Genomic DNA, 24,209 nt, shown 5'->3' with positions numbered 1-24,209 from the left:
GAACTAATCATATATCATAAAGTCAAAAGCAGAAAAGACTAAAATGGCTCTGAGGACCAAGAGCGTTTCTTAAGAAGAGAGTCCTACACTTTCTTTGCAGAAACAGGTGTTAATCAGATGTTAATCGCGTATCTCCTTTTACAATGGAAACTAGGACACCCTCAACAAGCAAATAGCCAGAGAATATTCAATCAACAAATGACACAAAACAAACGCAAAACCTGGCCTAAGGAGACTCAATAAACTGTCACTGCTGGCTAATGAGGCAGTGTTTGTTAAAAAGCTGCAACTGATTATTTGCTTTTAGTTTGTGAGATGATAAACGGAAAAAAAAGAACAAGAAGAAAAATTGCCCAACATAAGACTGATTTCTGAATGCTTTCTGCTTTCACATGTGATACATTAGGGAAGAGGTGCCTTGACATTTGTGGAGCCATCATTTTTCCTGATGAAAATACTGGTGATAAAAGACAACCCACACAATTAGCAATGCTTTTCTTGTCACGTGATCAAGTATCTTAATTGAGATTGCTGATGCAGTTGACTAAAAATGTCAATTAGTTTGGTTTCTAACTACCACCACAGGTTTTGTAGGCAGCCGCCATTTTTATCAAGAGTTTGAAAGTGAAGTTCCTGGTGTGGCCAAGTGGTGTCGCTATGACATTAAAATACATAAACAACTGTTTAAAATGTTAATGACGTAAATTTGTTTAAAGTGAAGCACAAAAACAGCAGATTTGTGGTATAGTAACACTATAAATAATTAACCGGGTTTCAATCAATTCTGTTTTATTTATTTTATTTATTTCCGTTTCTGCATAGCATTTCTAATAAATTGAATTTTTTCCAAATTAAATATCACAATATTACAGATGTCAAAGCTGCTTTTATATGTAATCACATGGCACTGTGGTATGTACAGACTTATTTTTTGGGAAAAATATTCATAGGATGTCAAGGTACACTGGAGCTATATCCTGCAACCATATCACACCATGTCTTCACAGAGCTCTCAAACCATATCACACCATCTTCATAGAGCTCTCCAACAATATCACACCATGTCTTCATACTGCTCTCCAACCATAACACACCATGTCTTCATAGAGCTCTCCAACAATATCACACCATGTCTTCACACTGCTCTCCAACCATATCACATTATGTCTTCATAGAGCTCTCCAACCATATCACACCATGTCTTTATAGAGCTCTCCAACCATATCACACCATGTCTTCACATAGTTTTCCAACCATATCACACCATGTCTTCATACTGCTCTCCAACCACATCACACTATGTCTTCATACTGCTCCCCAACCATATCACACCATGTCTTCACAGAGCTCTCCAACAATATCACACCATGTCTTCATAGAGCTCTCCGACCACATCACACCATGTCTTCATAGAGCTCTCCAACCATATCACACCATGTCTTCACATAGTTTTCCAACCATATCACACCATGTCTTCATACTGCTCTCCAACCACATCACACTATGTCTTCATACTGCTCCCCAACCATATCACACCATGTCTTCACAGAGTTCTCCAACAATATCACACCATGTCTTCATAGAGCTCTCCGACCACATCACACCATGTCTTCATAGAGCTCTCCAACCATATCACACCATGTCTTTATAGAGCTCTCCAACCATATCACACCATGTCTTCACATAGTTTTCCAACCATATCACACCATGTCTTCATACTGCTCTCCAACCACATCACACTATGTCTTCACACTGCTCTCCAACCATATCACACCATGTCTTCACAGAGCTCTCCAACCATATCACACCATGTCTTCATAAAGCTCTCCAACCATATCACACCATGTTTTCATACTGCTCTCCAACCATATCACACCATGAGCTCTCCAACCATATCACACAATGTCTTCACAGAGCTCTCCAACCATATCACACCATGTCTTCACAGAGCTCTCCAACCATATCACACCATGTCTTCATACAGCTCTCCAACCACATCATACTTCATACTGCTCTCCAACCATATCACACCATGAGCTCTCCAACCATATCACACCATGTCTTTATACTGCTCTCCAACCACATCATACTTCATACTGCTCTCCAACCATATCACACCATGTCTTTATACTGCTCTCCAACCATATCACACCATGTCTTCACAAAACTCTCCAACCATATCACACCATGTCTTCACAAAACTCTCCAACCATATCACACCATGTCTTCACAGATCTGTGGTATGCTAGTGAAAGTCCTAACCTCTTAGTTCAAGTGAACTTGCATACAATTGCATGCTTCAAACTTTGTTGAAGAACTATATATAAGTGTGTAGGTCAGGTGTTCACATACTTTTTGGCCAAGCTTTTGTGTGTGTGTGTGTGCAAAACAAATTATTTTCCATATGCTCACTTGACCGTCATGTATTTATAGGTCATACTATTGATGAATAATTTTTATAGCAAATATAAAATATATTTATTTGAGTAATAAACATGAGGAGGCGCCTCTTCCTCTTTCCCGCCTCGCTGATGGATGGGACTGAACCACGCCTCACAGGCGCTCAGGCCGGCCATATTGACGGGGCCTCCGCTGCCCTCTCTCTCCCTCCCTCCCTCTCTCTCTCTCGATCCCCCTCTCTCTCACCTTATATACATATATTTACAGGCTAAACTCCAGTCCTCAGTTTTTTCTCTGGTCGAATAAACGTGCCAACGGAATACAAGTGCTGTGAATAAAGCGGTTCGGGATCTCTTTCTAATCCTGTGCCTCATTTTCACAGCATTTCTGGAGTTTTATTGTCGCTCGAAGAAGAAGAAGAGACGCGGTGCCGCAACACCGAGGTGAGTTTTCTCTCCTTCTCCTTCATTACAATGTTTCCTTTCGCTTGTTCAGACCTTCTACACCCTTACAACGTTTGTATTTACAGTAAAATAGGTTTTATTCGGGATAAAAAACGCCGCGGTTTAGAAAAGCGGTCTGTTGTTGTTTTGTTTTTTTACACTAGGGACAGTTATTTACTATGTAATATATTGTAGCGGTTTAACATCCGCCCCAAGACTTTATGCGTGCTGTTTGTGCGTATTAACTCCGTAATAATAAATACAAAAGATAATAGTTAAGAAATTAACCCCATCAACAAAACACGGACATTTCAATTTAGCGCCGGAAAGCGGATTAAAAGTCGCAAAGTTTCAGACGGTGGAGGTTTTTCACCATATGGCAGAATGGCTGCTGTCACAACTTTCTCCACACTGGAGCTCAGACTGCAGGCATGGCCGCGAACACACACACACACACACGGCCCGAGGGCCTCACACACTTATCTGTGTAAACACACTGTCTTTTATTTTTCTGTGTGTGTGTGTGTAACCGCTGTGGCCTAGTTTCTAACGCGGAATGTAACGGAGCTTAGTTTTACCTCTTCTATTGTGAGTCAAAACAACCGAAAATATCATATCGCGATACTTTTTTTTACGGTATTCCAGCTCCGATATTTTCGTGCTAAACGATTTTGGGTGCGATTGTATCGGTAGAGTATCTCTGAAATTTGCACAAACTACATTTTGTACAAAAGCCGTTGCTTATCATTCTGTGTGTATAACCCAAAGTCCACTGATTGTTCTTCTTTTTTCGGTTATAAGTCAGTTTTAGAAGTTTTTTGGTTTAAGTATATATTAGAAGGTACGCATGTGTGTGCGTGTGTGTATATACACATACGTAACCGAAAGAGCAAAACAAATGAAACTTGGATATATTTTAGAGTAGTCTGGATTTACTGTTCTTCAAAAATAACAACATACAGCCATTATTGTTTAAACAACTGGCAACAAAAGTGAGGACACCCTCAGTGAACATGTCAAAACTTTGTGAGCACCAGTGTTACAGTACATTTTGGAATCCATGTTTCCTTCAATAAACCGCAGCTCCCCAGTACCAGCAGCACTCATGCAGCCCCAGATCATGATGCTACCACCACCATGCTTGACTGTAGGCAAAACACGATTTTCTTGGTTCTCCTCACCAGGGTGTCACCACACATGCTGGACACCATCTGAGCTAAACAAGTTTATCTTAGTCTCATCAGACCACATGAAATGGTTCCAGTTATTCATGCTGTTGGACAGGTGGTCTTTAGCAATCTGTTTGTGAGCCAGCTTCAGAAGAGGCTTCCTTCTGGGGTGATGGCCATGCAAACCAACTTGTTGCAGTTGCTGGATATAGGCTTAGCATTGACAAGCGGACCTTTTCGCTTCTGCAACGTCTAAAGCACTCATACGTCTGGTTTTTAAAGCAGCTTCTGTACCTGACGCACATGAGGTTCCATGTTGAACAATCAGTGGTCAGTATGAGAGAATTTTACTCAAAGCACCAAATTTTAACTGCTCTAATACAAGATACACACACTTGTATGGTCTTGTCAAGCAGACAAAAACATGAACATGATCAATAGGACGTGTGGCTTTGCATGATTACACAACGTACAGCTGTTATCACTTGGGGTGTACTCACTTTTGTTGCCAGTTATTTAGAAAGTAATGTCTGTATGTTGAGTTATTTATATAGAGGACAGTACTACTATACAAACTGCTCATTGACTACTGTAAATACTGTCCCTTGCGAGAAGACACTAAACTATTTGCTGAAATGTGAGGGGTGTACTTACTTTTGTGAAATACTGTATATAAGCTGTACCATATATAGACCATATTTATCAATCCGATGCCGTAAACTGAAAGAAAAAACGTGTGTATTTTCAGCTGTGTCCACATTAATGCGGATAAACATGAAAACGCATCTTTTGGCATTTTGTTTGCACTGAAATAGTGTCTCTGTCTTTGCTGTTAGTTTGGTTTCAAATGAGAACCCGCAAATTTTACGAACCACGAGTTCCCGAACCGAGAATTATCAGGGGGTTGACTGTAAACACCTCACTGAAATGACTGAGATCAAACTTTCTCACATTTATTTGTGTTCTTGGTATAAGGGTGTAGGCGTATTCCGATTTACTGTTGATTGTATTATCAGTATTGTTATGCTCTGGTTGAAGAAATTCTGTAAGTATGAGTTGATTTTAATGTCTGCCTTTGTAGGATTGGAGAAGTATCTATTGGGATAATTTAGTTATTATTGCCTTATCACTGGGATTTAAGTCCTGTCTGAATCAGTCAGGGTTATTTATTAAATTTTTTAACTTTTTGAATAAGGCTGGAAAAATGACATTTGTATTTATTATAATTTTTTTTTTTATCAAATATATACAATATTTTAGTCGCGGGCTGTGCATTTGGTACCTGGGCCTTCAGTGAGGACATACCCGACTTAATCCACCTCTTAATACCCCCACTATCACATCACAATTATAGAAACCATCAATACTAGACAAAAACACAATATAACGTGGTATTACAGAGAGAGAGGCATTTCACATATGGAGGGTGAATACCATTTTACTAAAGCAAGCTCCAAACCTCTACACTACAACTGCAACTGTGCCACCTACATCACCTGAAGCAGTTCAGAATCAATATTTGTCTAATAACATGATAAAAATGTAAATAAAATACAACCTACTCACAAGAGATGCAGACTCATAATTTGCATCGCTCCTCTGAGGCTGTAACCCAGTGTTACCGCTCGTATTCACTGGTCTGGAAGTGGAGAACGAACTCTTTCCCAGGCTGAGAGAAATTAGCTAGCTTCAGGGTTTGTCAACCTCTCCTCACGATGTCTAGCTTTTCTTCAAAATATATTTTTAAGTATGTCCGAGACCAAATCAACTTCTCTTCCTCCGTAGGCATAAAAAAGTCTAACTCGGATGTATTAATGTGTGCAGAGCTGCACACGTGTTTTGCCAGTCAAACTTGGCTGTAACAGTTTCCCTCTGACCAACCAATCAGAGGACAGAAAAATTCTCGCGCTGTTCTGGGCCGGCTGTGAGGCGAATATGAAATCTGATTGGTAAAGGAAACAGAGCTGTTTCTTAATGAGACTGTGGTAAAAAGGCCAGCAGTATTGACTTTGAAGGCCCTGGGCAGATTAGATTGACATGGCAACACATAGAGGCTGAAATGTGATTGGACAAAAAATCTAACATCCACATACACGTACTGGAAGCAGTGCAGCCAAGAGAAACACTACGAAATGAAGAAAATAAACTGTTGGGAATAAATTAATACAATTTAATGAAACAAATATTAGAATTTAGGTTATAAATGTATGTCAGTGCTTCTGAGAGAAGGCTTTGCTGGCCCCGACCTCCCGCCACTGCAATATTTAAAGCTGCATTTTAGAGAAATTATTAATATTTGGTATACATGAATGTTTTGTCTAAAAGACAAGATATAGCCCCAGTACTTATCTAAAACTTATTTTAAGCTTTCTAAACAGGTCATTGCTTATGACGATTGTTCACATCATTCATATAATAATTTGCTTTAACACTAAACCAATTCCAAATCAAAAACTTTCTGAACATTTCTATATCTATTCAGCTCTTTACATAATTCTTTCTCTTAGTAAGTGTTAAAAGTAGTGATTTGTTAAGGCAAGATTTCAGAAGATACACTATGAAGTATCTGTATACATGAAGCTGGTGTATGAAGGTAAATCCCCGAGCAGACTGTGATGAGTAAACAAGCATGCGGCTTTTCTTACGTCATTTCATTCGTGGGCAGAGATCAGACCACACAGTAACTCAATTATCTACACTCGGTAAGACGTGAGGGTTTTTTTTTCTATTGCAATTACAGGGATGTCTGTGGAACACAGCGACCTCGGGTAAGAAATACTGTTCAATCCTTATTTTCAGGTTTAAAGCTATTAGTCAAAGGTTTCTAAAGTTAATTGGGCCATGTTTTTCTTTTTACAATATTATCATGGTAGTTTTATGAGAAAATATTTGCAGATTTCTTTTAAATTGGAGATCCAAGAATGATCGGTCAAAGAAAAACTTGTTTATGTAGCGATTTGTGGTTTCTCTGCACCATGGCTCATTTGTACTCGTTTGTATAAATCCTCTTTATATGCGTTGCTTGTGGCTCTGTCTGAGTAACTAATGCATTTCGAATTATATTTTAAAATGTCCACAATCATTAGAGGAGTCGCTTCGCTTATTGCAACACCAAACCTCAGTTGTGTTGAACGCTCACTCCTGATTGGTCGGAAGGATAACTTTCCATGACCATGTCATCAGGGTTATATTTGTAAACCAGATTACAATTTTGAAGCATTAACCATTTAGAGAAGGAGTCTCAGAGGGAGTCACAGTCTGCAGTGTCAGGAGTTTGGAACTAAGGCTTTCCTCCACAGCAAAGTCTTCATTATATTATTATTTCAGAAAAGAAAAAAATTTAGATGTGATAGCTGGAATGTTAAACTGGGGAAAAAAAAGAAATTGCTGTGTTATTAAAAGAATGAAATATTTCAAATTGTACACTGAATTGTAATGGTAGCTTTGGGTTGCATCCCACCATCACATTGTTGACTATTATAAAATTAGCACATGCCTTGATGAAATATAAAATAATTGATAGTTAATTTTTGTGGGCTTCGTATAATTACTGACATTAGATGTGCGGCTGAGCATAGAGCAAATGCGTAAATGGTTCTCTGTGTCACTGTTTCGATGTTGAGAGGCGTTGCAGTGTCTTTCTGCGAATATAATGAAATGACCGCCTGCTGTCTTATTAATATTCATAAAGTCCTATCTGCCTCACATGGTTTTGAAATGTGGATGGTATTTCGGATGAAGCAGACGTATTTGTCATATTTAAACGAGGGTTTTGTGATGTTGATATGCATTGGATTGGGGAACTTTTGATTAAATTGTAACGTATAAAGTATCAAGTCGGACATTTATTGTGATTTTATTTTTTGAAGTGAACCTTCTGTAAGTGCAACCTGTTTTCCCTGAGCCGCACTTTCAACATGGAAATGGTTTAGCTTTATTAGCATATCAGATGGAGGAGTTTTTCGTCCTGCGAACGGAGAAGAAAACCGACAAATTACAAACAAATTATTCATTGCATTAGTGCGGTCCAGACCTCTGTTTAAATTATTATTATTTTTTTTTTAGAATCAAGTACAAACACAATGACCTAAGCGTCATACATACATACATACATACATACATATATATATATATATATATAATATCAAAATTTACTTGCAAATTTAGTGACTTCGCTGCGAAACCTGGATGACTTTGCAGTGGCGTAGCAAAGAAATAGTTCCTATTCCACATTTAGTCCCCATTAACCTCCACTCTTCTGGGAAGATGTTCAGCTAACATACAATATATAGAGAAACATTTGTGGGCACCTGACCATAAGATTCACATGTGCTTTTTAAACATTCTGTTCCACTTTTAGTCCCCATTTGCTGTTATAACCTCCACTCTTCTGAGAAAGTGTTCCAATAGATTTTGTGTTTGTGAAGATTTGCGCTCATTCAGCCGCAAGGACGTTAGTAAAAAGTCCGGTACTGATGTAGGTGAGTTGAGGAGGCCTGGGGTGCACTGAGTTTTCCAAGTCATCCCAGGTGGTGATCAGTAGGGTTGAGGTTTGAGTTCTAGAGAAAACCATTCAAGATCTTCCAAAATATAAGCCATGTAAACCATATGTTCATGGAGCAGGCTTTGTGTAGGGGGGGCATTGGCATTCTGGAACAGAATTGGACCTTGTAGTTTAAGAAAAAAAGGGACAGTTTAATGTCACCACGTCCATGGACATCCAACTTTGTGGTAACAGTTTGGGAAAGAACAACATTTGGCTGGAAAAGTCCCAAAACATTCATCCATATAGTGTATGAGGATTTTATAAGAATGAATGCATTACAAAACATTTTTTTTTAAAAAACATTTTATTTGAAGGATTTTCTGTTGTAACGGTATTTTAAGCAAACAGAGCCGTGTTGACACTTTTATTACTGTCTGGCAACCACCCAAAATACACAAAAGCATCGGTTTCGTTGTTTGACACCTGTTTTATTTAGCATATTTTCTCCCCCTGTTTTTACATTCATTCCTGTGTGCTTAATCGAACCAAATGTCTTTAAACATGTGGTGTTTGGCTGAATTAAATGCTGATTAATACAGTTAGCCTTTGCATTTAAATTCTGAAACTGTTCTCGAGCTGAAACCGTGTTTGTTTATGAAAGATGCACAAAAAGCATTCGAATCCACTTAATTCAAGCGTTGCATGGAAAGCGTCTCGGCGTTATCTCTCAAAACATGTCCATTATCACCCTTTAACAAAGGTGCTTCACGCTTTATGTTCTCAGCTGGAGAAATCCCCAACGATTTTCTCTCCCTCATGCAGTCTGTCTGCTTTACACATCAGTTTAATTCAGAGACGGGCAAAGCAGCGAAACAGAAATCTGTGCCTAATCCCTAATGAACAAACCAGAGGAGACTGTGGCAAAAGGAAAAAAATCTCCCGAGATAACCTGCAGAGGAACCGGAGACGAGAGAGAACCCGATTCTGAGTATTGGGATTTTAACAATTACTGTTTAAGTGCAGGAAAATAGCATGTTTAAACTAAATAGACTGTAAAAAGGAGTGGTGATGAAAGTGGATAAGGAAATTGCAAGAGTACTGCAGTAGATGGAAGAGTTCTGAGAAGTGCAAATCTCTGCAGTATTGAGGTGAGATTCTTCTTTGCAGCAGGAAGGTTGTTTGTGCAGATGGTGAGGAAAGAAGCAGGAACAAGGAACTAATGCATGATTTGAGATTGTTGCTCATTTGGAACTTGTTTATATACTGATTTCAGGTTTGAGGTAAATTTATTAGTTTATTACTATTTCGAAATTTCCCAGAGACCATAAAGAGCTCAGATACAATGTAGTCATGAAAATCTGTAAATCTTTTCACCCACACAAGGCAGTTATTCTATTCCTAGTGTAATCTGGGTCATCGTCAGTGATGGCACGTTAACGTCATCAGTGTATATTTATGGGCTCATTGTTAAAGGAACCCATATGTTGAATGTCTAGATTTGATGTACTGCCCATCCAGAGTGATTCCTATATATGATATCCTATGTTTTATTTTTGTTCCATTGTTCTAGCGTTGTCTATATTCACTATTCGCCAAAAGTTCTTTCCTTCTTGAAGTTTTTGGTCCCCTAAATCTCAGCATTGCAACAGACACCATCTAGTAATGTTCCTAGACAAAAAAAATGAAAATGGCTTGTAAACAATGTGGTTTGTTTCCAGGTGTTGAATCGTACAAGCCAAATGAATATGACCTACTAAGTGGAAAATAGTAGTCTCCTATCTCCTACTGCATTTCTGTAGTCCAGGGAATTGCTTCTTTTCGACTTGTCTGGACATGACTTTTTTCCCCATTATGTTTACGCCTATCATGTCGCACCCCAACAACCACTAAACTGTAAAGAATGGACATTCGGTGTCACCCGGATGAAGATGGGATCCTTTTTGAGTCTGGTTCCTCTCGAGGTTTCTTCCACATCTTTGAAAGTTTTTCCTTGCCACAGTTACCACCGGTTTGCACATTAGGGATAAACTAAACACTGCGATTTTTATCGTCTTTTGCTGGTCAGTCTGAACAGACAAGATCCCCACGTCACACTGTAGGATCTCAATTTTCATCATGTAATACTGTACGACCCTCGTTCTCCCGCTAACGCTAACTAGCAGCAAACAAAAACAATTTCATTCATATGGTTCATGACGTTCCTTGATAATACAAACATCATACAAACGCTCCTTTTTAAAATCAATAAGTTTCTCTTCTGATTGTACTCAGTTCCACATTTTTTCCTGAAGGGGGTTTTAAAGTTGTCACGTGCTAATTGTTTATTTAAAAGCATATACACTGTTCAGACATAACATTATGACCACTTGTTTAATATTGTGTCGGTTCACCTTCTGCTTCTCAAACAGTCCTGAATCGTCGAGCATCAACAGCATTAACTTCTTCAATTTGAGCTACTGGAGCTTGCCCATTTTTCCTGCTTCTAACACAACAATTTCTGCTATAAAATTGCCTACACACTACCTCAAAACTCTAGACTATTGTTTACTTTGTTGGTTCTTGCAGCATGTTTTGGATGAAATGACCCTGGATATCGCGTTTAGAGACGGAATTATAACGTTGTACAAACTTAGATTAGTTTCTAGCTCCTGATATCACCTATAGATAACAAATAGTACAGTGGAAGAGTTTTACCGATAAAGACACAGAAGTGACATCATGTGGTAAATGCGCCATTTTGTTTTACAAATATACTTTATAGTTGTAGTAATGTGTATACGTTTTTTATTCATTCAGTCAGTAAGCACTTTATCGTGGTCATGGTGAGTAAGAAGTTTCCCAGGAATGCTTGATGCGAGGCAGACACACCCAGGACGGAATGGCATTCTGTCGCATGGCATCTCGCACACATTCCATCTTCGGGCTGTTCATTATAGCACGTCCATCTGCCGGCATGTTTTGAAGAGGCGGGAGGAAATCGGGGAAAAGTGTGACAAAAGTAAAACTCCATTTAGGCAGTAATTTGAGCTCGAGGTTTAAACAGTGATTAGTTTATGTATGATGCAGCATCCTTGGATTGTGAGATGGCTCATTTTCCTTTTTTTCTTAATTTTTTTTCTCTCTTCCAGGGCCTGCGCCAAAAACATTTGGGTCGTCCTGTAACAGAGGACGAGTTTTCCCTTTCCCCCCCACCCTGAGTAAGCGGCAAGGGAGGAGGCAAAGATGCCGAAACCGGTAAGTCCCAAAAATTTGCGGAAGCAAAATATCTTTTTTTTTTTTTTTTTTTTTTTTTTTTGGCCACAAAAGCACACCCCCTAAATGATGAGTGTTTTGACAACGAGTGAGAAATGTGTTTTGTGCAGGACGTGTTGGTTGTTGAGCATTTGATCAGAGGGCCTGTAATCTTTTTAAAATGTATTGCCTGGATGACATGAGCACTTAGTCTTTATTTAAACAAAACAAACAAAAAAAGTAGTTTATTTAGTGTGTATCACATGATTAAAGAGAACAGAGTTTGATTATTGTTGAGTCTGGTTCGCCAGATTGAGGAAGTATCATCCTACCAGGAAACGTTTTATGCTTAATGACATCAGGCAGATTTATGAATTTGATTTCGGATGTATCGTCCTTCATATTGGTAAACTAACCCAGATGTTGGAATGGAATCAAAACCAAAGCTGGTCTGCATACACAAACTTTCCTACCAATATTCCGAACTGCGTTTCAACATCTTTAGAACGTGTGCATGTTTTTCCATGCAGTTTACATGGATCGTTTTATACATAATATCACCAAAACTTTGCGGACACCTGGTCATAAGATACCTAAGATCGCATTTCACAGTCACAATTTGCTCTTTTAACTCCCTCCACGCTTCTGGGAAGATTTTCCACTAGATTTTGGAGTGTGCTTGTAAACATTTGTGTTCATCAGCCAGTGTTATGAAAGGCAAGTACTGATGTAGGTGAGATCAGGAGGCCTGAGGTGCAGTCAGTGTTCCAACTCATCCCAAACGTGTTCAGCAGGGATTAGATCTCTGTAGCAGGCCACTCAAGATCTTCCTCTCTGAAGTATGAAAACTATATCTTCATGGAGCCCACTTTGTGCAAAAGGGTATTGCCATGCTGGAACAGGTTTGGGTTTCCAAGTTTAAGTGAATGAAAATTATACTGCATCCAAAGACATCCAACTGAGGGTCTCCAGCTTTGTGGTAACAGTTTGGAGAAGAACCACATATAGCAGGAAAAGTCAAGTGTCCCAAAACCTTTGTAAATATAGTATTTCTCATTTTCGATCTGTGGTATATGGCTGATCATTTTGTTACACAATGTCTGTAAAAGGTCAGTTTTTTTTTAAAGGGCATCTCGATAGCCTTTAGATGACCTACTACCACTATATCCACACTCATCTGAACATTCTGATGATTTAAGCACACTTGGTCCTGACTCAGCTGTTACCACAACAAAAGGTGTTCTCACATTTCACATTCCTGTGTGGGACTTGCACTTGCTGGTCTAAGTCACATGAGGACAAATCTGGGCTGGAGATATTTTTAGCATCTCATGGAGGTTGTGGACATTTTAATAGAACTAAAGAGGAGCATGCATTAACAGAGATCCAGGCAGGGGAAGTTCATTGACTTTGGCAGTATGGGACGTGTACTCACACAAATCGCTTGGGTGGCTTTATGAACGAGATTACTGGCCATAAAGATAAAGAATTTAAACTAATATTGACTGCACCTGATAACTCGTGAGTTAGTACTGATTGCTTTCAATTGATAACCTGTGCTACTGGATGATAAAAACAGCGATAAAGGAAAGCCAGAACGATAAACAGTTAGTGAAACCACAGAATTGTACGTTTTGTTTTGTTGTAAAACAATTTTTTTTTTTTTTATTATGGCCTTTTTTTTAATTATTCTTTTTTAATTTTTTTTTTTAGTTTTATAACTGTTATAATTACAATTGTGGCTTCATGGTAGGAGGAAGAAACCATTTTTAGAGATTCAGTGAATAAAATAGATCCTTTAGAAAAGGGTCTTCAGCCTTTTTCAGGTCAAGGACCCCTTAGGACCCCCGATACAAAATGTGTCAAACACAGCCACCAATATTAATAGAAACCAAAGATATTACGCTAGTTGTATAATGTTAAGACGATTAGAACCATGTTGTCGTTGTACATGCATCATTTGTCCGTTTTTATTTCCATGTATTTTCAAATCTTTTAAAAGATTTTTGCATAATAACTCATTTTGCAATTAAAATGACTTCATTAAGTACTTCACAATTTTATTTGAATTGATTTGCAGCTTCATACATTTTCCTTTATAATAGTCAGGTGGACTATTATACATTTACATGAACTGCAGCTTAAATCTTTAGAGAATTTTAATCTGATCATTGTTTTTATTCATGTTTATTGTTTTTAACAAAAGAATTATTCAACGTTAACAAGCGGACACACTGCAGTACCGTCGCTGACCACTAGTTGAAGACAGACGCTTTAGACAAAACACAAACAAGCTTAATTCCAATAGTTGGAAACAATAAAACGCATATCTTTTGCCTTGGGAACATTTTGTAACAGCGTGTACTGTCTGTGCTGTGTGTGTGACTTGATAAAATGTTCTCCAAGCCAGAGATTAAACTTCACATAGATAGAGTCACATGTTAGCACAATTATGTCTGAGCTGTTGATGAGGAAATCTTGCTTTTGTAGGCAAATCAATTCACTTATAAACCTGAGGGTTTGCAACGTTTAAACGTCACTGATTGTGACAAATGCTCGCTCAGTGGAAAATAAACCTGACTGGTTAGTCTGATTGCACAGCGTTGGATAAATATACATAGCTTTTTTTTATTCCAGCTTAAATATGGCTTTATTTTAACACAACTTGAGAAGTCACCATCTCAAATTCAATCGCTCTTTACACCTGTAGCGAGTTTGAAAGCAGAACATACAACACATTAAACCAGCAACAGAAGACCACAATAGGTTTCACTCCTATTTACCAAGAATCAGATGCTCTCATGGGACTTACCCATGTTTAAATAAAATGTAAAAATAAATAAAAATAGACTTTCAATTTCCACAAACTCAAGTTTTTATAGCCTTAAGAATCAATAAAAATTAGGGCCACAACTAATGATTATTTCGATAATTGATTAATCGGACAATTATTTTTCTTATTGATATATATATTTTTTTTTGAAAAACAAAACTTTGGGTTGTTTGTGGTGAAAAAATTAACAGCAATTTATGTAAATCAGCAGCTGTATTGTTTTTTTAATGATAATTGCTGATGGCAAGTTTACATCCATGCAAAAAAAAATCTCTATAAAATATAATACAACATTGTTTTGACAATTTTTGTTAAAAAAAATACATTTTGTTCAGTTGTGAACCATCTCCTTGGACCTGAAAGCACCACACTTAGAGCTGAGACCTGGCCATCATTGCTTTTGATGATGTCTAGAAGCAAACGGAGTTTCTTGAAGTCCTGCCGTGTCAGCATCATGTCGCACCTCCCATCAGCTGCTCATCCTTCCACCGATCCGTAAAGCCTGGGACACACCAGGATGATTGTCGGCCATTGGGCGATGTCGGCTGTAGACACGGTTTTACCCTTTTAGTGCGGTTTCTTCTTATCCCTTTCTTTGATGCTTTATCCACAAGAAGACAACCAAGTGCTAACTATGCCAGTGCTATTTATAACTTACCAGACATGATTGAAAAATCTACACAAATCTGCAGGTGTAAACGCTGCTTGCTTTTATATATTCACAGTTATCGCTCTTTCGGTTTTCCTGTTTGTTAGCCGATTACAGACTACTGCCACCTGCTGGAACGCACACGCTGCAGTCTGTCTGGTGTGTTCTAGACGCAACAGTCGGCTTTCCTCAGAGCTAGTCCTTTGGCATCAGTTTGACATGCTTAAGGCAGCTAATGAGCATCTACGTCATGCTACATTTCGTCACTAGTTACCTACTTTCCACAGGTGGTTAGATCGGTAGTTCACGATTTTATTTTGTGTTTTCTTTTCCTTATCACTGTTGCATTGTCTGTGTTGAGATTCCTGTCAATGCCACAGCCTTCCAAGGTCTGGAGACGAGGAACTAAAGTTTGCACTTCTCTCTGCTCAGGAAGGATCTATCAATTTCTCTCTGCAGCGACATAAACGAATCTCGATTATATGCGAACTCGTGTATGTGCTTCACATGTCTTGATTGCTCTCTGGTTGGTGGTAAGATGTGTGATTGGGAAAGGTGGCTGGTGGGTTTGAAAAGCCAGCTGATCAAATAGGTGTGGAGGGGGGATATTGCCTGTTTAAAATTGAGCATGGTGATTTTGTTGTTTGGGTACAAGGCAACTTGTTTGCTTGCAGTAATGAGTGAGTGATGAGTGTGCACAAGCTCAGTACTTCAGTTGTAGGGAAAACTGGATATGAGTCATTCCCTAACCCTAACCCTAGATTTCTGTGGCTAAATCTTATAGTTTTCCACCGAGAAATGCAGTTCAGAGTTTATTCAGGTACAGAACTTGTACAGCTATGGTTATTTTATTCACTGATCATCTATAGCCTATAACCCAAATCCTAAATAACTGGATTCTTCACATATTTTTTTACTTAATAGTTTGAATTACGTCACAACTCGTGACTAATTTAAGAATATTGCATTTGACCAATCAGTGGTCATGCATAGTTTTTAGCTTCCCAACTGTTGTTCTGACCTTAAAAACTGTCCCTCACGTGTTTATTAGTGATTGGAAGATCGGATCATTTTAGTGACACGGTTCGTTCATCGAAACGAACAAATCCTTTTTTTTTTTTGTCATTTAGTTGGTTTCATTTTTTTAATCCTTTAATCACCTTCATAGCATATAAGGGGGTCACGTGACGAAAGGACCAAATGAGATGAACTACCGTAATTTCCGGACTATAAAGCGCACCCATATATAAGCCCCACCCACTGAATTTAACAAAGATTTTTATTTTAAACATAAATAAGCCGCAGTGTCTACACTGAAACTAATGAAATTTACACAGGCTTCAACGAAAGACAGTGTCTGTTACACGGTGTAACGGGTGAAATATGTTGTGGCTCCTTTAAGAGCAGAGCGGCATTTTGGGAATAGCCTGCCGCCACATTTTTCCGCTATTACTGCGTGTGTGCAAGACCGAGGAATATGTCCTTTATTATTTTCTGATGCTCATTTCTAAGTTTCTTTGACTAACCCGTAACGCTGTTGCCAAGAAAAATAAAAAAGCACGAGTTTTGGAAACCTGTCTGTGCTTATATGATTTCTGTTGTAACTGGAGTTAGCGAGCTCTCCCTTCACCCAGACTCAACGCGCTACAGCGGCTTGTATCTAAACAGTAGCCGACCAAGAAAGTCATTGGTCACTGTCGTCCTCCTTCCTTTCACAACAACAACTCTCGGGAGTTTATCTTTTGGCATCAGTGTGCGTAAAAAAAAAAAGAAAAGTTTTTTCTCCCGATGCCGTGCAGCTCAGAACACAGGTGAGGTGCGTTTTTTTTCGTTTCCGTTCGGAAATTTTATTGGTCTAATGTTATGGGGTTCAGGTTTTTGGCTTGAAGTTTGTGAAACTGGGAAAAACCCAGGAAAAATTCATAAGCCGCTTCGTTGTTTAAGCCGCGTGGGGAAAAAAGTAGTGGCTTATAGTCCGAAAAATACGGTACTTGATTCTGTTTCCTGTGTAATGCACTGCACAAACGTTTATGGGAGTCACGTGAAAAAAGAACGAATGATTTGCACTAGAAGAGTCGAGAGGTTACTACTCATTTCTGTTTCCTGTACACAAGCTACAGAGATTTTGCGATGCTTTGCTCATTCGCGTCCAGTAGAAAATGAACAAAACGCTTTTTTTTTTTTTTTTTTTTTTAGATCACTCGTTCTTCGAAGTTGTAGACTCGTTCACCTTATGGCACAGATGAACACTAGAGGATGAAGGCTAATCGCGAGTGGTGCGTCTCCTATTCGAGCTGAAGGCACTGCGTTACACTGCCGTGACGTTTAGCTTTTAAACAAGTGTTTAGTTGATGTTATGTAGGCGTAATATCAAATCGTGAACACACCATTTCTTCTCCTCTCTTTATGTTTATGGGACAGTTTTCAGCAAAGGTCATGCAGGATCATTAGTAGGAACTGTAAAACAGCCACATAGCATTCAAATGCAAATTCAGACCAGGTATAATAAAGGCTTTTTGAAAAATGTCATACACATTAAGGTTTTCTTTTGTTTCAAGAATTAAAACGAAACAGGGATTATGTAGTGGGAAATGTGAACACGCCAAACCCCGAATTGTAAACCACAATAAAGTTCCTCTCAGCAAAAAACAAAAAAGTGTAGTAACTACTTCCTTTTACAACTGCACCAGTGATTTCTTTCTTCACTTCACCGATTCCATTTTTCGTGTGACCCTTTCACACTTCACCGCTCAATCAAATCTGCTCTCGAACTGCTCTGAGGGCAGCGATGGTGGTGCAGGAGATATTCGGTGTTGTCGTCTTTGCCCTCAGGGTGGTTTTTATGACCTGAAAGACCACACAGGAAGAAAGGGTCTGAATGTGGCATTGCGTTGTGCCTGTTTTCGTTTGCATTTCATGGAGTGGAGTGTAAAAGGCAAGTGTCAGATGGGATGTCTGGGTCAACATCCTGTGTGGAAGGAACGAAAGTAGAGTAGATTTTGGGGGAAGCCATAGCAAGAATGTGTTTGTTCTTTACAGTTGGTTTCAGTAATGTTATCGTATGCTTCTTTTATATTTATTATTAATTACTAGGCTGTGTATCAGCAGGAATCTGGCGATGCGATACACATCACGATACACTGGTTGCGATATGTGATATGGCGATACTGTTATCGAGGCTATATATACTATATTGAGTACGAAAGGTAAAGTGTTAACCTGTAACTTGAGCAGCCCAATTTATCAATATCGGCATTTGTTGATTAAAAATTTTATCATTAACTCTGCAGCAAATTCATAGTCAGTTAGGGGTTCTCAGTAAATGCTTATGCAATTGTACAGTGGGACTGCAACAACTAATCGCTAAAATCGATAATGAAAGTCGTCATTAACGAATGCTGATATAGTTTAGTTGCCCTACTAATTGAGACAACGTATTTTATCAATTTTCGTGTGTGTGTGTGTGTGTGTGTGTGTGTGTGTGTGTGTATATATATGTATATGTGTGTATATATATGTATACATATATATATATATATATATATATATATATATATATATATATATATATATATATATATATATATATATATATATATATATATATATATATATATATATATATATATATATATATATGTATGAGAGAGAGAGAGTTGTATAGTATAGTTAAATTTTCTACTTTTTATTTTTGTTTATTTTTAGCTCATCCCAAATGTAGTAGACGGTATAAAATGGTTACATGTTGTTGGTGCCATTATAAGTATGCAATATGCCCTAAATGTGGTCCTAAAGGGCTGGGTGTAGTCATCAATAGTGCTCAGATGGACCATAGCATACGAACAATTGATATTAACAGGCTCAGTGTGTGCAAGGACCGCATTCCCCAGAGCATTACTCCGCCGCCACCAGTCTGAACCTTGGGCACAGTGTAGGTTTGGTCCACGGATTCTCGCGGTTGCAACAAATCCGTCACTGGATCTCATTTCTCTTGTGAAAGCCGATGTTTTACCACCTTTTACATGGAAAATGGAAACGTATCTATAACCGCAGCAAACTATTCAGTTCTAAAGTATAATGCCGTCTACTTTTTACCCAGTGTCTTCTGAATGGTCAAGGCTTAGTGTTTTTGCTGCCAAGTCTAAGAGGGTTTAATCAGTGTACAACCCCCTAAAACCACCCACCCCACCGCCTGTCCGTCTGACACTCCAGCCTGGCAAATCTCCTGTAAACGGCTTACAAACAAGACAGCAGCACATTTAATTAAGAGAGGGTGATTTAAGTGAGGAGAGAACTCGCAGGAGAGGAAGTGCTGCGTATATGTTCACTAACACCACCCCTCGACAAATACCCCGATGTCAAAACACACACCCACACGCAAACGTGGCTGCCAATAAAGGTGCTGAATTAAAGCTAAACACAGCATACGGAAACGTGACCTAAAAGACTTTGTGAATTACGCTGGTGTCTTTTAGTTCAAATAGCTCGTATCTTTGATTTAATTGAAGTTATTTCGATTATTAGTGATTTTTGTGATTTACTAGGATGGTCAGAACTATGTTTTTGTGACGTTTCCCATAAATAATTTTATACCCATTACGAAATCCAAGCACTAAACCGGCACTCTGCGTTTGTGTGACGTGAATTAGTGGATCGGGTCAAGCACAGCATTCATTTGCTGTTCGTTTGCTCTGGCTCGAAGATGCTCGGCTTCGAGCGGGTTTTTGGCTCGAAGCAAGCGCAAGGCTGTGCGCACCCGTTTGCGGCTACACAAAAGGCCAGCCATTTCACGGCTGATTGCTGACGCCTGCGCCACTCCCGACATAAAGGGAGCGCCGTTCAGAGCTAGTGGCTCGGAAATAACAATTAATCCCCCTCCTCATCACTATTATACCTTTGTGTGTGTATGTGTATGTGTGTGTGTGTGTGTGTGTGTGTGTGTGTGTGTGTGTGTGTGTGTGTGTGTGTCGGAAGGGTCAGCTGCTCACTACCAATTGGAGGGTGTGGCAACCCGAGGTTATTACAGACCATGTCCCCACTAATACGTTTTTGTTTGAAAACCTATATATTTCTCTCCATTTTGGCCTACCGTCCTCAACGACACCATTTTAGCGTCCCAATGTGGACAATGCATTTTAAGTCATAGGCGCGACATTTCAAAGACCCGGAAAGTAAACAAACGCCAGGCGGCAATGAGGCAGATCGGAGCGTCTAACGTTTTGCTCATGCGCAGGACAGGGATGTATTTTCAGTGTGGATGAACAACTTTTGGGAATCGATTGAAATCGAAAGTGTGGACGTGAACCGTTTTTTAGACGAAAACACCGTGTTTACATTTTTCCTGTTTAGTTTAGTAATAACTCATAGTTTATTTAAGTAGCCTGGGCCAACTTGACTGTGGCACTAAAAAAACGTTTTAAATGAACAATAATTATTGCAAATAATTAAATAAATACATAAATGATATATATATATATATATATATATATATATATATATATATATATGTGGAAATTAAAGATACCACCCCGGTTTCATCCTGATTGAGGTTTTTTGGTGGTGAACATGATTTGAGTTTTTTTTTTTTTGTTTGTTTTTTTTTTTGTTTGTTTTTTTGTTTAGACTAATCGGCTAACATTTGTATATGATTTTAATCCTGTGTTTAGGAATAATTTGCAAGACCTGATATGGTAATTATGTAAATCTAGCTACTTCAGGAACTAATTTCAAATCCTGCAAGAGAGCTCGGGTTTGTGCACCTTTATTAAAGCAATACACGTATTAGAGTCCGTAGTAGCTGACGGATCTTTGGCATAGCTGCAGTAATAATCACGAGGCACTCTTTCACTATTTTGTCGTCATTTTCAGCTCTCCATGAGCTATAAATTTTTTTCAATTGTGGGTGGGGCTAAATGCTAATCAGCTGTTGAGCACACGTAGACTTTTTTTTTTTTTTTTTAAGCTGATGGAAATGTTTGCGAACTAACGAGTAACGTGTAACCGAACAAACCCGTTTTTTCTCTCTCCAGATGTTTTGAAGCGATTGTGACGCTCTGATTAGCAGTACACTCGCTCTCGCTCTCGCTCACTCGCTTGTCCACCCAAACATGAAAATGAGATCCAGACCGTTTATTGTGCACAAAACACTGACGATTCCAAATGTTGAAGATTGCACAATGAAGTCGTGAGTGTGTTTGGGAGTTTTTTGATGTTTTTTGCACCTCTTGCGATAAACACTTCCTGAGTTACGAAACCGATCAAACTGAGACAGGGATGTAAAGGTCCAGAGGTTTCAAAAAGAGAATAATACCAATGGTTCCCACTTAGTTTTATACTTCTGTACTTTGTTATTGAGAAATGATTGTTCTTATTGGTTATTTTTAAACGCACCCTCTTCCTGCCACTTGTGACCTTCCTCATTATGTAACTGCAGTCAGAATGTGTGCTCTAAATGGTATGTGTATAGGGAGGGGTGTGTGTGTGTGTGTGTGTGTGTGTGTGTGTGTGTGTTTTAAGGCTGAGAGCAATCCTTCCGTCTTGCTGTCAATTATTCAGCGCAATTCAGCACACACACACACACACACACACTTGTGCTCAGTAAGTAAACTTTGTCAGTGTGAGCATGTCTAATTGTTCACAGGTCTGTCACCATTATGAAATTGTAGCTGATGATTGTCATGTGATTGTGATTAACAGTGTAGAGTATCTTGTGTTTATTTCACTCTTGCGAGTGTACTTGAAGTGATACAGACTATAACGCTATGGTTAGGGTGCTGGCTTATTCAGATCAGAAGGTCGAGGGTTCAAGCCCCTGCATTGCCAAGCTGCCATTTTTTAAAAATTAATATATATATATATATATATATATTTTTTTTTTTTTTTTTTTTAAGGATACGAGGCTCTTAAAACCTCTCTGCTGCTCAGCCACAATAGTATAGCTGACCCTGTGCCCCAAACCCAACCTCATAACAAGATGGGAAATGTGAAGAGCATTTCTCTGCGATTATGGTATCTGTGATAAATGATATTTCACGGTTTGTTCGCATTGTAATCAAAGATCAGAATGACTCTGATTTTCATGTATTAAAACCCAGTGAAGGACGAAGTACCCAAAGCATGTACTTGAGTAAAAGTAGATAAAATGACTCCAGTAAAAGTAGAAAGTATTCGCCTTAAAATGTATTTAAGTATCTAAAGTACTATGATTTTATTATGACTATAATGTTCCTACTATCATTTTTATCACAAGACCGTTTCTTAAGCAAAGACTAATGTTGCTCTTTAAAAACACCAATCTATTAATAAAATCATATTAATAAATCCAACACTGATTGATATCTAAAAAATTATTCTGCTTGCTGTTGGACTGATGCTGAACTCTGTGTGTTCGTGCTGAGTAGACACCACCAAGCGTCAATCAAAACGGGTTGAAAACAGATCGGTGGCTCGCTGCATGATTCGTTACTTTTTTTTATCCATTCAGAAATCCAAAGGAACGACTGAAATGAAGTTGAGTAAAAAGTGAGAGATTTGACTTTGAAATGTAGTGAAGTTAAAGTCTCCTTAAACGGGAAAAACTTCAACTAAAGACACGTCTGAGTGGCGTAAAAGCTTAAGATGTTGAGTGTAAATTAAGTTGAAAATCCATCGAGCAAAATCGGTTGTTCTGTGGGTGAGAGGGATGGATTCTTTCTGTCTCTCTCTCTCTCTCTCTCTCTCTCTCTCTCGCTCTCTCTCTCTCTCTCTCTCCACATTTTAACTCCTACACTGGAGGACATTTGAAGGTCAGCTCTTGTTATTTTACAACGAAGTTGCCTTTTTTTATCAACATGTATCTGATAAAGGAAGCTGAAGGTCAAGAAGTGCACGGTGCCATACTTCTTTACTCGAGATCACAAATTCAACCGGGTTTCAATTCTGACTGATAATAAAAGTTAAATGCGGATCAATTTGTGTGTAATAAATTCAGGAAAGAGCGCTGTACATGTTTTAGATATTTGGTGGAGTGATGATAAAAGCCAGTGCCCCATTTTTTTATTGATGAAAGGTGCATCTGAAGTAGTGATGAGCAATATAGCGAGGTCTATAGAGTTTCTGGCGTGCGATAAAGAAGAGAAAAGACACTGCGGGTGCTCGAGTGAATACGGCGTGGGCCGGCGCGTTATGTGGCAGTGAGTTAAACAGAGGGTTAAAGGAAGGCCTGGCACAGGGATACAGGAGACTGAAGTAACTTGATCCCAACAGGACGGCTCCCTGGATCACCTTTCGTGTGTGTGTGTGTGTGTGTGTGTGTGTGTGTGTGTGGAGTGAGCGAGAGTGTGTGCATGCGTGAGAGGGAGAGTGATAAGTAGCGGTAGCCGTCTCATGCACATGCGTAAAGCCTGTAATTCAGCACCAGACGGTGACGTACGAGACACGTACGCGCACACAAAGGGATAAAGAGTGCCCTCTAGGTCGACCCTCCTTCATTAGGCCACACGGCAGGTCGCAAGGGCCAGCAACAGCCAATCACCGAGCTCCGCCATCCGCTACGCCTTCGCAGAGTGAACACACTTGCTCTTTCAGAGTGCTGAGGGAGCAGAAAAAATGTGTGCGTGGGGGTTTTCTCTCAGCTGGACACTCGGCATGACCCGAACAGCGTTTTCATTTTTCTGTTTCGCTCACGTTTGGGTGCGCACACACGGACATGCCACGTGTAACACACTCATGTCCACATACTGTTCGTGACCACCTGAGCCAAACGGACATCGCGGTGTGGATGGCACACGGACCCCCTCCCCCATTGTGGCATTACGAAAATAAGTGCTTTTTTTTTTTTTCTTCTTTTTTTCCCCCCCTGTACATGTGAAACCGTCTTGTCCATGTTTAGGATTGATAGAATTGGGGCATTGAAGAAACACTTCTTTTGTCAGCAGGCTCACGTGCTCGATTCGCTTCAGGGGCCGCATGCGCTTTTTTTTTTCGGCACGTTGTCCAAAATGCGAACGTTTTAAGCATC

At 39.1% G+C, this 24,209-nt stretch overlaps 1 protein-coding gene across 2 annotated transcripts in view; it reads left to right on the top strand.

Annotated features, from left to right (window-relative positions):
* Window positions 1-2,563: 2,563 nt before the first annotated feature.
* LOC124377870 (radixin) overlaps window positions 2,564-24,209 on the top strand; it is a 44,238-nt gene continuing 22,592 nt past the window's right edge. The window contains exons 1-2 of one of the 2 annotated variants that reach the window (XM_046837213.1): window positions 2,564-2,843; window positions 11,627-11,732. In XM_046837213.1, coding sequence (XP_046693169.1) covers window positions 11,721-11,732 — 12 coding nt within the window. In that variant the 5' untranslated portion in view covers window positions 2,564-2,843; window positions 11,627-11,720. The remainder of the gene's footprint in view (window positions 2,844-11,626; window positions 11,733-24,209) is intronic. The other variant, XM_046837214.1, reaches the window with a different exon arrangement.

The sequence above is a fragment of the Silurus meridionalis genome, chromosome 24 (assembly GCF_014805685.1).
Source record: "Silurus meridionalis isolate SWU-2019-XX chromosome 24, ASM1480568v1, whole genome shotgun sequence".
In the NCBI taxonomy this organism is placed as follows: domain Eukaryota; kingdom Metazoa; phylum Chordata; class Actinopteri; order Siluriformes; family Siluridae; genus Silurus; species Silurus meridionalis.
This window is presented reverse-complemented; position numbering and strand designations above follow the sequence as displayed.